Here is a 14839-nt window from a genome sequence, read left to right as displayed (position 1 = left end):
CGAGTGTTGTGTGTGGCGCTCCTTGGAAGAGGCCTATGGCTCAGTTTCACATTTGAGTAAATCTACCTAAGCATGAACTTAGGACCGACTCAAAGATAATTCAGCCAATCACAGCGCTGCATTCCATACTCAAACTCTACTTATCTTGACGTTCTCAACTGTGAAACGGACAGTATGTCTATATGCCTATGATTATTGGCTGATGATGATGAAGACACGTACCTGGTACTTCCTCAGCAGCTTCGACAGCACCTCCGTGACGGCCTTGTCGCTGGAGCTGTGGCGTAGGTTGTGTTTGGACCTCCAGTTCACTCCTGGAATCAAAGAGACAAAGAGCTTTTTTAGGAATCAATTTTGTTGGGAAAATTTTGGTGATTGGTATTTTTTTACGAGTAGGACCTTTTACATGTTGGACTTGGGGTCTGACCCAAATGTTAGAACCACTGCGCCAAATTATCAGCACCCGGAATTTTGAGAATTTGACATTTTACGCCTGAATAGGTCTTAAATGAAATAGAAAATGCTTAAGAAAAAAATCTACTTAATTCAGGCCTATACTTCGTGCGTATTTATTCAAAAATACGCTATTATAACATTGTTAATAATTACAGGTTTTAGTTTTATTAAAATTTTATTCGCAATTGGTTGTACAAACAGCGGCTTCCCTGGCTTTTTTAATTTGTAAGCTATTAGTGAAAACTTTTAATTGGCTTTTTTTTTTACTTTTTACTATATATAATAAATGTGTTAGCTGTAAGTTTTCTTAAATAAATAAATAAATACATTATATTAGGTATTATATTATGAGCTCCACTTCAAAATACTTGTAACTTCTAAAGCCCTTAAACTTAGTGACGAGATTCAAACCTGCGACCTCACCCGAGGTTAAAGATCAACAAACATCCAACATATTTATGATGGAGGCTGCAGTAAACATCTTGTTAAAATTACACCATGTCTGTTTAATATGTGAGATTGTAATCTGTTAAAAGGTCAATTGAAATCCTGCCTACCATTTAATTATCCTAACTAATATTATAAATGCGAAAGTCACTGTGTCTGTCTGTCTGCGTGTCTGTTACTCTTTCACGCCAAAACTACTAATGAAATTTGGTATAAATATGGTCTAGACCCTGAGAAAGAACATAGGCTACTTTTTATCCCGGAATTCATCCATGGGAAAACTTTTTAAGGCGAAGCGAAGCTCGCGAGAACAGCTAGTTAACAATAATTTGAAAATACTTCTGGCTTGGGGCGTTTGCCCTATGACAGCTGTCAAATCCACACATTTATAATGGAAGGTGTGTCCACTGTCCAAACTTTTGTTTTTAACGCTCGACAAAGGTGTTATAAGATTATAGTCTATGTAGCAGTGTAGCTCCCAAACGGCTGGACCGATTTTCTATTTGTTTTTTTTGGGTCAAAGGGTATGTTACCCCGAGTGTTCTATGCCATAGTTTATCTAAATCGGCTTGGCCGTGCAAAAGTTATGCCACTTTTAGTGTTGAATGCCGGGGGTTTTTAACGTTGGTTAGGTTATTTAATCATTGCTCAAAGATTGATCGTGGAATCGGCCGATAAAAAGAGGGTTAATGCCTTTACAAGCAAGAATGTTTGTGAGTTTATTGCACCAGTGTTAAGTAACTTTGGTTCTTTTAAGGCTCTTATAGCAGATATTGCGTCAATATTTGTACACAATTATTATTATGTCTTGCATATACAGAAGAAATATTATAAATGTACATATAAGTACGTATATACGTCGATTAATAACCAGTGAGGTTACCACCACCGAACATTAGCAATTAAATACCCTTAAGCAGCGTCATTCGCTTGTCAAATCTGACGTAACTTGTATGGATGTGACAGATGTTTGACAGTCGACTTTGCCAATTACATTAGCCTAGGAATACCTACCAATTTCGAATAGTAGTAGCAGAGGTACTATAGATAATTATGAAAAAAAAAAATGGTACATTACCCGTCATATATTATTATAAACTTTATTTTCCTTTTAGCACACCGTGTACATTAATATTTTATGCACACAGTGTTTTTATTATGCTTGTATTTGAATATACACAAGTGCGAAAAACTTCAATGTCATTATATTAATACGTGTCTCAATTAGTACGACGGGTTAGGGCGCGATCATAATAAAGTCTGTTTTTTAATCTCAGATACGAAATTGATAGATCTGAACCGTTCAGAATCTGTCAATATAGTAATTATATGAGATTAAAAAACAGACTATTAAGCAGCAACTAGGTACATGGTACATGCCCAAATTGCTGTTTTCAACAATGCCTAGTTTAGGCATAACAGCAATTTAAGCATTAGCAAGCCTAACTTTCATCATCATCATCAGCCTATAGCAGTCCACTGCTGGACGTAAGCCTCTCCCAAAGCGCGACACTGCATGCGATCTATAGCTTTCCGCATCCATGCCTAACTTTAGGCCGGGGTCTCCTATTTACTCCGTAGGTCGCGTCAAGTGTCACCGCCGTAGGCCGCGTCACGATTGTCACTACATCTACGCGCCAACGTCGGCGTGTGAGGGAGACCGCATCAGTACATTTCTATAGTGAGCATTGTGACGCGGCCTACGGCGTGACGCTGGACGCGCCCTTCGGCGTAAATAGGAGACCCCGGCCTTAGTACTTACTGCTGAACCGATTTTGATAAAAAATCCTCCTTTTCGTTCAATAAAATGTAAATATTTAACTGTTCGATCATTCACAAAGCGTAAATAACGGACTCTGTTAGTCCTACATTTTTCGTAATTTCCATAGGAATTTTGGCATCTTCGGTACCGCTTGAGAAACTTAAACACAAACAAAACAACTGTTAATGTTTCGATCCTAAAGTTTGACTGATAGAGAGTCATTGGTATGGTTACCCAGGCGGTCAATCTGAACAACTTTTGGAAATGCATGAAAAATATTGCTTTTCCACGGTGAAAAATAGCGTGACCAATCAAATCAATCAAAGTCTAGTCTAGTCTATAAGCTTAGTTTCAGGTATGTGAAAAAATAATCATCACATCTCTCATCACGACCCATCAAGTCCCCACTGCTGGGGCACAGGTCTCCTTCCAATGAAGGAAGGGTTTAGGCCTAGTCCACCTCGCTGGCCTAGTGAGGGTTTGTGGATAAAATAATAATTATTATAATAGTGTAAACGCATCCTTCTGCAATGTTCTTCAGCCGTGCAGTACCGTGATGTCACTGAGTCAACTGTTTTCTGTTCAGACCCTCTAGTACGGGTTTTGCTATTTATGAAAACGAAAAAAGGTTCCGTTTTCTCCTGTCATCTGCATACATTATCTGTCAAAAGTTTCATGATAGTTTCAATTAGAGGCGCCACTTAGTATGCGAGAAAACGTAAACTTATATAGTTTTCGACAAACTGTCAAACCTGTAGGTACTAGACCTGCGGTACGTTAAATGCAACGAGATAGAGTCGTGTTTAGCGCAGAAGCTCTTCAAAACTTTTAGGGCCTTACCACAAAAACTTAGACAGTGTTTAACAGATATTTACCGCTGTCAAACGCCTACAAAATCTGTCAAATTTCGTTGTAAACACTAGTTAAACAGTGTTTAAAGTTTTTTGTGGTAGCACAGTTAGACTTCAAAGCACATCAAACGACTCGATGGTGTTTTGGAACTTTTTGCCACAATATTATACTTAGGTACATTTTTTCCCTTTTGAATAGTTCGCTTTTGACTTTAGGATTCACTTTTGTTTAACTCGTATGTGCTACGGTATTTAACATACTTACAATACAAGACATGTTGTCAGTATCTGTATTTGGGATGTGAATTAGTTCTTTTACCCCAGATATGTATGGCTAGCCCACTGCCACTTCAGCTGGCAGATTTTAAGCATTTCGAATGAACGTATTGTGAACACGTCATATTTCATTCATTCATTCAATTATCTCGACAAATGGCGGCCACATTCATAGTAATTGCATTGGTTATTAATGTTATTATTATTGATTTGTTATTTGTACTTTTGTATCTGTTAATTAGAGCGTATCGCTGGAGGTAGGCAAATTTACATAACTTTAACGTTCACCTACCCGCCAAGGTCGGTGCAGTGTGTGTTGATATATTTGAACTTTCATCTGTTAAGGTACCTAGCTGTGTGCGAGTACCTAGAAGCTACCTGTTCATTTCTTCCAATGGCCTTCTGAGACAACCTTTTCGACTTACTTTGAAAAAAAAACACCCTTTATATCAGACTAGCTGTTCCCACGAGCTTCGCTTCGCCTTAAAAAGTTTTCCCGTGGGAATTCCGGGATAAAAAGTAGCCTATGTTCTTTCCCAGGGTCTAGACCGTATGTATACCAAATTTCATTCAAATCCGTTCAGTAGTTTTGGCGTGAAAGAGTAACAGACAGACAGACAGACAGACGCAGTTACTTTCGCATTTATAATATTAGTTAGGATTAGGATTAGTTAGGATAATCACACATGGGCGAACTTAAGGCTAGTTCATACTGGATAGAAACTTTCATCTGTATGTACCAGGGGGTAACTCTCTAAATAGACGAAAAAACGAATAACATTTTGACGCAATCGGCTCGCTTTATACTATAAGATAGATACATATGTGGGGACATCTCACACACTGCCATCCTACCCCAAGCTAGGCAGAACCTGTGTTATGGGTGTCGAACAGCTGATATATCTACACAAATACATAGATAGATATTGAACATATAAACGAGACGACCGAATGGCGTAGTGGTTAGTGACCTGACTACTGAGCCGAAGGTCTCGGGTTCGATTCCCGGCTGGGGCAGATATTTGTTTAAACACAGATATTTGTTCTCGGGTCTTGGATGTGCCCGTAAAATGGCAATAGGCCCGCCCTCTATTACATTGGGACTAGGGCATGCAATACCGCAATACCGGTATCCGTAATACCGGGATCCCGGACAAAATTGCCGCTTTTTTCAATACCGGTATTGAAAGTTAATACCGGTATTGAAGTAATACCGGAATCGGATTTTTTTAGGCTATAAATAAAGCGATTAAGATTTAGTTAGTCTTGTGTTTCTATATACTGTGAAAGCGCAGTTGTTCCCAACCGTTTAATGCAGTTTTCGGCTGCTAGAAATCTACTGTTGACCATGCGTAAACGGACATCGGATGTTAAAAAATATATATTCTAAAATTTAAACTCTAAAACTTAATTCTCGTAAAAATCTACAACAAAATACAGAATATGATTGCATTTTCTTGTTTTATTTTGACGTATACGACCTTTAAACACAGTATATGCCATTTATTACAAGGAAGTCTAATACCGGTATTAATACCGGGATCCCGGTATTGAGATGTAATACCGGAACTCAATACCGGTATTGAAAATTGTTCCGGTATTGCATGCCCTAATTGGGACTAACATAACACTCTGGCGAAAAGTGGGTGCAGCAATGCACCTCTGCCTACCCCGCAAGGGCCGCAAGGGAGTACATTAGTACAAGGCGTGAGTGTGTGTGTTTTTTTAAATATATAAACGACAACCAGACACAAGGCAAACTCAAATGCTCATCACACAAATGTTTGCCCTGGGCGGGATTCGAACCCGCGGCCCCCAGCTTCGGAAGCAGCTTGACTATCGCCTTAGCTACGGTGCCGTCAAATGTAAAGCTTGCGAGACAGAATGCCGTAATCTCAGAATCTGCTAAACCAATTTTGAGTTTTTTCTCCTGTTATTTGCCTTTGGGTGACTTGTGCTTCTTCACTGATAGATTTCAACCTATTTATCTTACAACTGGTTTTTCACGTATACTATTTATTATTAATATTTACATTATTTACCTCACTGTCCATGCATGCATAAGTGTTATTTAATTGCATAATATGACACTAACCTTTGCAACTACTGTTTGTGTTCAATGTCGCTAAACAAACTTATGTTCTTCTGAGATGTTATGTGCACTCATACATATGTTTTTAACCACTGACGGAAAATAAGGGGTGTTGTATGTTTCACGTGCCTGTGTATGTGTGCGTCTGTGTATCTGTCTGTGGTAGCGTCTCCCAAGCGACTGAACCGATTTTCGAACTACTATCGTGCAGCCCTTTTGAATGTTACTTTTAAGATTTCGGCAGTTACTGAGCCTCGTCTTAATTTATGTATTGTAATGATTTAAAAAAACTCTGACTTTAAAATAATAACGTGCTAGTACTTACTAGATAAACACAACCTTGGACAACATTTAAACCCGAAAAAATCGACATTACCAAATCAATTGGAAGACAAACGAAATAAAAAAAAAACTTATCTCGATTAAATCGAGTCATTCAATCGTGATGCTCGATCGAAGTCGACTATTCGGCACGGCTGATTAAAAAACAAGATTGTTAATTAATGATTTATGGTCGAAAATAGCGGATTTTCGAAACACGTGTGTTGTTTTTTATGAAACAGTAAAATTTTAAAGTCATCAATCAAAGATGTAAGACTAGCTGTTCCCGCGAGCTTCGCTTCGCTTTAAAAAGTTATCCCGTGCGAATTCCGGGAGGTTTAGACCATATGTATATGTCGCAGGCAACTGGTTTAATCTCCTGTTTGATTGAACCGCTAGCCCGTTCATTGGATGACGCCATTCAGTTGTATGCCTAAAGAACAACTCGTCAAGTGGTTGACGGTAACGTCCAACGTCTTGACTGAACGTTATAATAGCGAAGTCGTTGAATGGGATATAGTCGACCTTGGAATGTTTGGTTAGGGTGACCATGAGTTCGCAACTTAAAAGTTAAGCTTACTTAAAATTAATGAATGATAAAATGTCTCGGTACATAATAGGATAGGATAGTAATATTTGATAAGGGTGAGTAGGGTGACTATAAATTCGGATTATAAATAGGTAACCTTACTTAAGATAAACAAAAATGAAGACCTGGCATGACGGATTTTATTATGATTTTATAATCCAAAGCTTTAATTAATCTCGTATTTTTCTTAATGTAAATAGAGAAAAAAAATCATAAGTTTATTAATTTTAAAGTGATTAATTAAAATATGCGAGTTTCTGGGAGCCTAAAAAATTCTTTACTGTTAGTATTTGTCACCTAGTAAAATGAGGGATTGGATAAAATAAACAAAATATTTAAAATCACAGGAAAAGTTTCATTTATTAAGGCATTAGTGAAAAAAACAATACAAGCAACAAAAACTTCTTGCTAACATATAATAAAATCTATAAACCAACAACAGTTTATTAACTACGTGCACGTAGTAACAATAATAGCAATCTCTTACACATCTCTTATATTATCTAAATAGCAACAATACACTTATTTCTATTTAAGAACATAAAATTGTACGACAATTTCCAGGCATTTGTGTAATTAGTACAAAAATATAATACTTTAAACTTTATTAAAATCAACTTTAAGGCTGCCTACGCACTGGCGACCATAGACGCGGCCAGGCCGCCGCGTCTATGGTCGCCAGTACATGTCCGCTGGCCGCTAAGTGCGTAGGGGCTATAGCAATTGCCATATAAAGTCCAGAATTCACTGGCCGCCGCGGCCAGGTCGCGGCGACCATGGTCGCCAGTGCGTAGGCAGCCTTAAATTCTTCGGAATGTTAGATATTATTATAAAATTCTAAGAAACTTTGGCAGATATTTATGTTTTAATTATTAGTTTAGGTTATACATATAAGACCATCTCTTCCCTATTTCAGTATTATTACCAACCAAACAATCAAAATCTGTTCATAATTATTAGACAAAGTAATTGTAATTATAACAATAAAATTTTAAAAAAATCAGTCATCTTAATTCTTAAGTCATCTTAATTGGAGTCACTTTTCAATTTTGTACTTATTTATTAACGCAGGTCAAACTGTTGTGGCATTTAGAATTGCAGAGCATATTTTTCTTAAAACAGGCACACCGTTTTGTGCGGCACTGTTTTTGCGCTGGTTTACAAATACATTTTTGAAAACCCTGGCCTCCAAATAAAGATTCCCGTGACACAGCTTCTCTTAAAGATATTGGTATATCTGGAATATCATCAATATAATCTTCGGATGAAAATTGCATTTCATGACGTGCAAACCAATTTTTCATGATTCCCGCTTTAGTTCCTACTCTGTATACGCCATTTCGGAAGTCAACAATTTTTCCTCTTATATTCTGTGTGTCCAAAGGACCACGGTCTACTTTTGGAACGCTAATAATCACCGTTTCACCAATGCCCAGTGGTGGTAGTTTTTTTGCCGTATTATTTATCATTTTCTCAGCAGCTCTTTTTGTTCCTTCATAAGCTTCATTTCGTTGAGATTGTATATCTTGTTCACTTTTACATAAGAAACAAATAACCTTTGAACCATAGCCTTCATGTTCCTCATCCGGTAATCCACAAATAGCATGCACATTATTTTCACATGACCTGCACGTATGTGCCCCAGTACAAGCATTATGGCATACAACACAAGTAAAGTTTGGCTCTATGTTCTCTAACTCCTCAGTTTCAGTATGGGCTCTGTTGTCACTTGGTTGTTCTTGAACTTGTAAATTGAAATTTGAATCAGATTCAATTAGATCAGGAACTTCAACATTTATAGTTAGCTGTTCTTCAATTACAATTTCTGAATTTACAGGCTTTATAGCTGAATCGACAAGATTGTTTTCACTAATGATTTCTTGCTGCGAGAGGTTTTGTAATTGTTCTTCTGTTTCAACATTACTTAGAATTGAAAGAGGTATAGCTGAATCATTTAATCCAGCTTTGGGGTCACAACCAAATAAAGCTTTGTATGGAGATCTTCCAATAATGCGATGAAATGAAGCATTTTTTTTATATTGAACATGGTAGCATCCTATAGACCAATTTGTCGAGTTTTTGTCAGTCATCCACGCCCTCAGCATATTTTCGACGTCCTGGTTACTTCTTTCTATACTGCCCTGTGTCTGAGGATGCCTAGGGCTCCCATGAACTATTTTACACTCAGGCCACATGGAAGTTAATTCTTCGATAACCTTTGCCGTAAATTCGCGTCCGTTATCAGATTGCAAGATGTAAGGTGCTCCAAAAATCATAAATATTTTCATTAATTCCATTGCTACCTCCTGTGCTCTTTTAGTTTTAAGCGGCCGAAGGCTAACGAATTTTGTAGCGTTGTCTTGGTAATTCAATAACCACTTGTACTCGCCATCGGGACAAGACTGAAAATCCATCAAATCTACCTGCCCTCGAATATTGAAATCCTGCGATACAATTGGCTTTGTTACTATACCTTTTTTGGGTAAAGCTTTTTTCGTTTCACATGTAGGACAAAGAGCAAGGAATATGTCTATTGCTTTTCTTGGTATATAATATCTTGACTTGATAGCATGTGACATTTTGTCCCGTCCACCATGACCGCATGCTTTATGGATGCCTTCCAATGTGCTAAAATATTCGCTTCTAGGTATAATACGCACCGTCGGGTCATCAGGAGATTTCCTTTTAAATATTAAATAATCTTCGCTCGCTATAACCATAGTATCGTACTTTGATATCCAGTAATAGTCCATAGATGTCCTGTCTTGCTTCGAAATCATGGACACCCTAGCCTTTTGAACATTGTTTATAACCTCTAAAATTCTTTCGTTAGTCCATGGCTTTCTTTGGGATCCTGAAACAGTAACGCCAGAATAAATTGTTATTGTATTCACGACAATAAAAGCACTATGTTAAAGTCAAAGTCAAATGTATTTATTTATCGTATAAATATAAAATTTTCTGATGAACCTCAATTTTGACAAATTACTCTCCGTTCGGATATGGGGCTCATTCTGTCTTGGCAAAAACATTACCCTCCTCCTTCGGCAGTCGGGTAAAAACAGAAAGAGCCCCATCTCTGTATGTTACAAAGCTCTAATCTCACAAATTAACTAAACAATAACAATAAACGTACCTTGATGTTGTTGTTCGTAATTCGAGAGTTGCGTCTCGAATTTCTCTTTGAAAGTAGCCGGTGACGGGGTAATTAAAGGTAAATCCATGCTGTGACACTATTTTACAACAAATTTTAACCACTTTAGCACTTTAAACCTCATTTATTTGAAAAAAAGTCAATTACAGTGCTTTCTGTGCGAGCTGTTTGACGCCATATTTGTTTTGGTGACTACTAGCGCCGCCGCCACAGTGGGAAAAATGTAAAACTTTAAATCACCTGACTGATTTTTAGCCCGCGCTTTTCAAACGGCTATGTTTCAATCCGCCAAGTAGTTGAACGTTTAATGACGCATGTGCATTCAACGTTCGGCCTAGTCATACAACTAAACAGCGTCATCCAATGAACGGGCTAGCGGTTCAATCAAACAGGAGATTAAACCAGTTGCCTGCGACATATACATACCAAATTTCATTCAAATCCGTTCAGTAGTTTTGGCGTGAAAGAGTAACAGACAGACAGACAGACACAGTTACTTTCACATTTATAATATTAGTTAGGATTACGGTAGAATGACCGGTTGGATGTTATTTTAACCTAAAGCTCTGTAAAGGTAAACGTCTACCTTTCGGCATCGCACGCAACGGACGCATCGCATTCAGTATTCTTTGTATAGAAAGTCACACAAGTGCGTCCGCTTCATCGGCATCGCCGTCGCCGTTTCTCTATAAATTTATGAAAATCCGTTCGTCCCATACGGAAGGTGGACGCTTACTTTAAGGCTGCGGTCTTATTATGCAAACTTAGCCGACTAAATGGCAGTTGGTCTAGTAATGATGGATAGATTCACCTCCCAACTGATACACTGATAAAATTGGACCCTATTATGGTTATCCACTTGTGTTTAATAAGTAATTTTCTTATTTATTACCTAGATACGTAACTATGCAAAGTATAGAAACATTAATTATAAATGTTATTCAAATGTATATCGTATGTTTAATATCAATTTTCCTTCTATTACGTACGTACATACATAATACACTCACGGGCAATGAAAAGGTTCCACTGAGAAAAACACCAAATTACTCCTAAACGAAAAAGGCTAGCTTAGTGATGCCTTCTCCAACATTTAATAGAGCATATCAGGATACTACCAACATTTTTACGGTGATATTTTGTTCAAATTTCAAATGAAATGTTTGAAAAAATTGGGGTTGTTTAGTTTCGGCATTTTGTGGGTGGAACTTTTTCATTGCCCGTGAGTGTAATGTGCTCACGATTGTAATCCCCGAAGGGGTAGTCAGAGGTGACTCGATAGCGATCCACCCGCTTCTCACTCACGAGCCGTATCGCCATATTGTGAAACGGGCCTTTATAGTTAAGTACGCATTTCTTGCAATAATCATTGTAAATTCTGATAAGAATGCTAACCAAAGACTGTCTATTGTAAGTTTTTTCCTGTAGTTCGCACTGATTTAGGTACTTACCATGTTACGGATAAAGTTTTTCGTATCCGTAAGATATTTATTTTACTGCTCGTATAAATTAAACTAAAAACTAACTAACACAGTCTGTCATGCAATCGGTATATTGAATACAACTTTGTACGACCAGAAAAACTTCTAAAAAGTCATAGATTACCAATATACGAACAAGATAGACCTATAAATTGTGCGATTTCTAACTTCACCCGTCGCAAGAGACAATTAGTTTATTGTTCATTGTATTTATTAATTATACCGTAATTTTAATTACGTTAACTCGTGCTAAGTCAATTTCTATCATCATCTTAATCCAGTATACTTACCTACATTATGCACTGCCTGGCCATTCTTCCATCATACTTTTTTGTTTTGATAAGTATTTTTTCATTCAGTATTCCAAATCCAGATTTTGTATAACCGTTACAACGTTAAAAACCCCCGTCGACACTCAAAGTCGCATAACTTTTGAACGGCTAAGCAGATTTTTATGAAATACTAGCTGTTCCCGCGCGCTTCGCTTCGCCTTAAAAAGTTTTCCCGTGGGAATTCCGGGATAAAAAGTAGCCTATGTTCTTTCCCAGGGTCTAGACCGTATGTATACCAAATTTCATTCAAATCCGTTCAGTAGTTTTGGCGTGAAAGAGTAACAGACAGACACACAGACAGACACAGTTACTTTCGCATTTATAATATTAGTTAGGATGGCTTGGATCACTCGGGGTAATATAAGCTATATTCCAAAAAAACAAAATCCAAAATCGTTTTAGCCATTTAGGAGCTACGATACCACAGATTCACAGACGCGTTAAGAATCCCGAAACTTACCGTTAGCATCATACCCAATGACCACAATATCAGACACATTGAGCCCGGTGCCTGCGGCGTCCCCCCACACGGCCAGCGCGCGGCGCAGCGCCCCCGGCCGCAGCGGCACCAGCAGCCCGGGGGGCGCGCGCAGCCACGGGTCTTCTAGCCAGGACCGGAGCATATAGCCTTACCCTCAATGTATTCAATACCTCAACCCTATCAGGATACCTAATCCAGGTTTTTAAAACCCCGACATTCAAAACTAAACAGCGCGTAACTTAAGAAAGGCGGAGCCGATTTTGATGAAATATGGCTCAGAGCACTCGGGGTAACATTAGCTATAATCCAAAAAAACAAAATCGAAAACCGGTTCAGCCGTTTAGGAGCTACGATACCACAGATTCACAGACGCGTTAAGAATCCCAAAACTTACCATTAGCGTCGTATCCAATGACGACAATATCTGAGACATTGAGTCCTGTCCCCCCGGCCGCGTCCCCCCACACGGCCAGCGCGCGGCGCAGCGCCCCCGGCCGCAGCGGCACCAGCAGCCCGGGGGGCGCGCGCAGCCACGGGTCTTCTAGCCAGGACCGAAGGGTGGCGGATTGAGACGCTTGAGGTGATGATCTGGGTTTTGTCAGGTCGAAGCTTCGGGTCTCTATGATTGGGTCCGCTGTTAGGGGTAGAGATAGAGATAAAGAAACATTTGTTTTGCACAAAGACATCGACAAAAAATATATAATAATACGCACCAGCTCGTCATGGATAGGTTTTGTCGTTAATCGGTTGTAGGTTGTAGAAAGATAAAGGGTTTGAAAGACATTAGTGCTAGTGCCTTGGAAAGATATTACTCTATAACCTAAGGGGTAACCTTGCAATGGTCGAAGCATTGAAAATGGGGGTTTGAACCTTAAGGATTACTGCATGTAGCAAGCATGCTATCCTTATCCAGTCATCCAGATATCATTCTTACTAATATTGTTTACTTAAAAAACATGAAGTACTTTGGTACTAACAATGCTCAGTCTTAGGGCTCCTCTGCCCCGCGTCCCTATCCTCCTCGAACCGGGTCACCCTCGGGCCGAGGGTCGGGCTGTCTTCAGCCGGCGTGGTGGTCGCTGGTGACGGTGGGGGTGAGCTGATGGTGGGTGTTGGTTCTGTCTGTGAAGGGAAAGAGTTGAAGTTAGACTAGAAGTGGATTGAAGTGAAGTGGATTGGAGTAGTTTGGAGGTGTTTAGTTTTAAGTTGAATAAATAAATCAATCAATCAATGAGTCTGTCAAGTGAAAGGGGAGTAGGAGAAATTGGGTCTTTATCAAACTCTTAATAAAGATAGTGTTATTTGTTCTCTGGACTCAGACCGTCATGTCTATAAAAGCGTTCTCTTTCTAATAATAACATGGCCATCCAACCCCAAACTAGGCAGAGCCTGACTAATATGGGTATCGGACTGCTGATATATCTACACAAATACATAGATAGACAGGCCCGAGTACAAATATCTATCTTTAAACAAAATATATCTGCCCCGGCCGGTAAACGAACCCGTTCCGAGTCCCGTCTTTGGCATAATAGTGAGGGTCTCTAACCACTACACCATTTGGGGGTGATTCTCAAAAAATGGCTCCAAAAGCATAATTTCTTTGGCGCATTTTTTTTTTCATGTTGTTTGAATATTATACCCCACATATTGTAGAGGCTTTAGACCTCTTTAGTTATCTCTTATTGGCCCTGAAATCTATCGAGCCGATTCAAAGTTACAGCGATTTTAAACAATTTTGGGCCAATGAAATTAGATTGGCACCAATGAAATTAGAAAACACACCAAAGAAATTATAAAAGGTCCCAAAGAAGTTAGTTTTAAGAACAAAGAAATTAGAAATTGTTTTAAAGAAATTAGTTTTATACGTAGATTGCAAATAATACAGAACAAAACTAAAAATCACGCATATCTTCATTTGTTTTTAACATAATTACCTGATCACGTAAGGGTGCAAGGGTTCTAAACATCCGAATGAACCAATTGCCAACTTCACCTGCCCGTGATGCACTCTGCTAAATAACAGACGAGGCTCTGGCGACCGGATGATGGCAGTATAACCATCCAAAAACAGCTACTCTAAATCCTATAGGCCGGCGATGGGCAGCAGCGTCACCGGTAATAAAAAAGTGTAAAGAGGACGAGGACACGATGTCCCTGGAGTCCGGCCACATGTTCTACCATCAGGAGGGCGACCAACTGTCCCAAGGTGGCGTAGGATTCCTCGTCAACAAGACCCTTGTCAACAACGTAGTGGAGATCAGCAGTGTGTCAAATCGGGTAGCGTACCTAGTACTTAAACTAACCGAGAGGTATTCCTTGAAGGTCGTACAGTTATATGCACCAACCTCGGCACACTCTGACACAGAAGTCGAAGCAGTATACGAGGATATCTCTAGGGCATCACGTGTACTGCTAGGACCCAATACACCGTTGTGATTAGGAGGACTTCAACGCCAAAGTGGGAGTACAAGAATGCGACGAATCGAGGGTAGGACATCATGGCTTTGGTAGTAGAAACCAGAGAGGGCAAATGCTTGTAGATTTCCTCGAAAGGGAGGGGCTTTCTTTCTGATGAAGTGTTTCTTTAAGAATCG

General features: G+C 39.0%; 2 protein-coding genes across 2 annotated transcripts in view; one reads left to right on the top strand and one right to left on the bottom strand.

Annotated features, from left to right (window-relative positions):
* The window catches only part of LOC105385025, an 81005-nt gene that overhangs the window by 19656 nt on the left and 46510 nt on the right, over nt 1–14839 (top strand). The gene's annotated exons all lie outside the window — the stretch shown is intronic.
* Nucleotides 7612–10216, bottom strand: LOC119692622 (KRAB-A domain-containing protein 2-like). Its single transcript, XM_048624111.1, has 2 exons — nt 9931–10216; nt 7612–9648 (listed from the first exon to the last, which is right to left on the bottom strand). Exons 1-2 carry the CDS (start codon nt 10016–10018, stop codon nt 7850–7852), a joined length of 1887 nt encoding a protein of 628 aa, XP_048480068.1. The 5' UTR covers nt 10019–10216; the 3' UTR covers nt 7612–7849.

This window comes from Plutella xylostella, chromosome 11 (genome assembly GCF_932276165.1).
Source record: "Plutella xylostella chromosome 11, ilPluXylo3.1, whole genome shotgun sequence".
Lineage (NCBI taxonomy): Eukaryota > Metazoa > Arthropoda > Insecta > Lepidoptera > Plutellidae > Plutella > Plutella xylostella.
The sequence above is the reverse complement of the archived record's forward strand: the minus strand, read 5'-3'. Positions and strand labels throughout refer to the sequence as shown.

What these genes read in the sequence shown, in the direction of transcription:
- LOC119692622 (XM_048624111.1), bottom strand. Translation starts at nt 10,018, where the DNA reads ATGGATTTACCTTTAATTACCCCGTCACCGGCTACTTTCAAAGAGAAA. An exon ending in TTACGAACAACAACATCAAG is followed by an intron (nt 9,649 to 9,930) that starts GTACGTTTATTG and finishes TTACTGTTTCAG; the next exon opens with GATCCCAAAGAAAGCCATGG.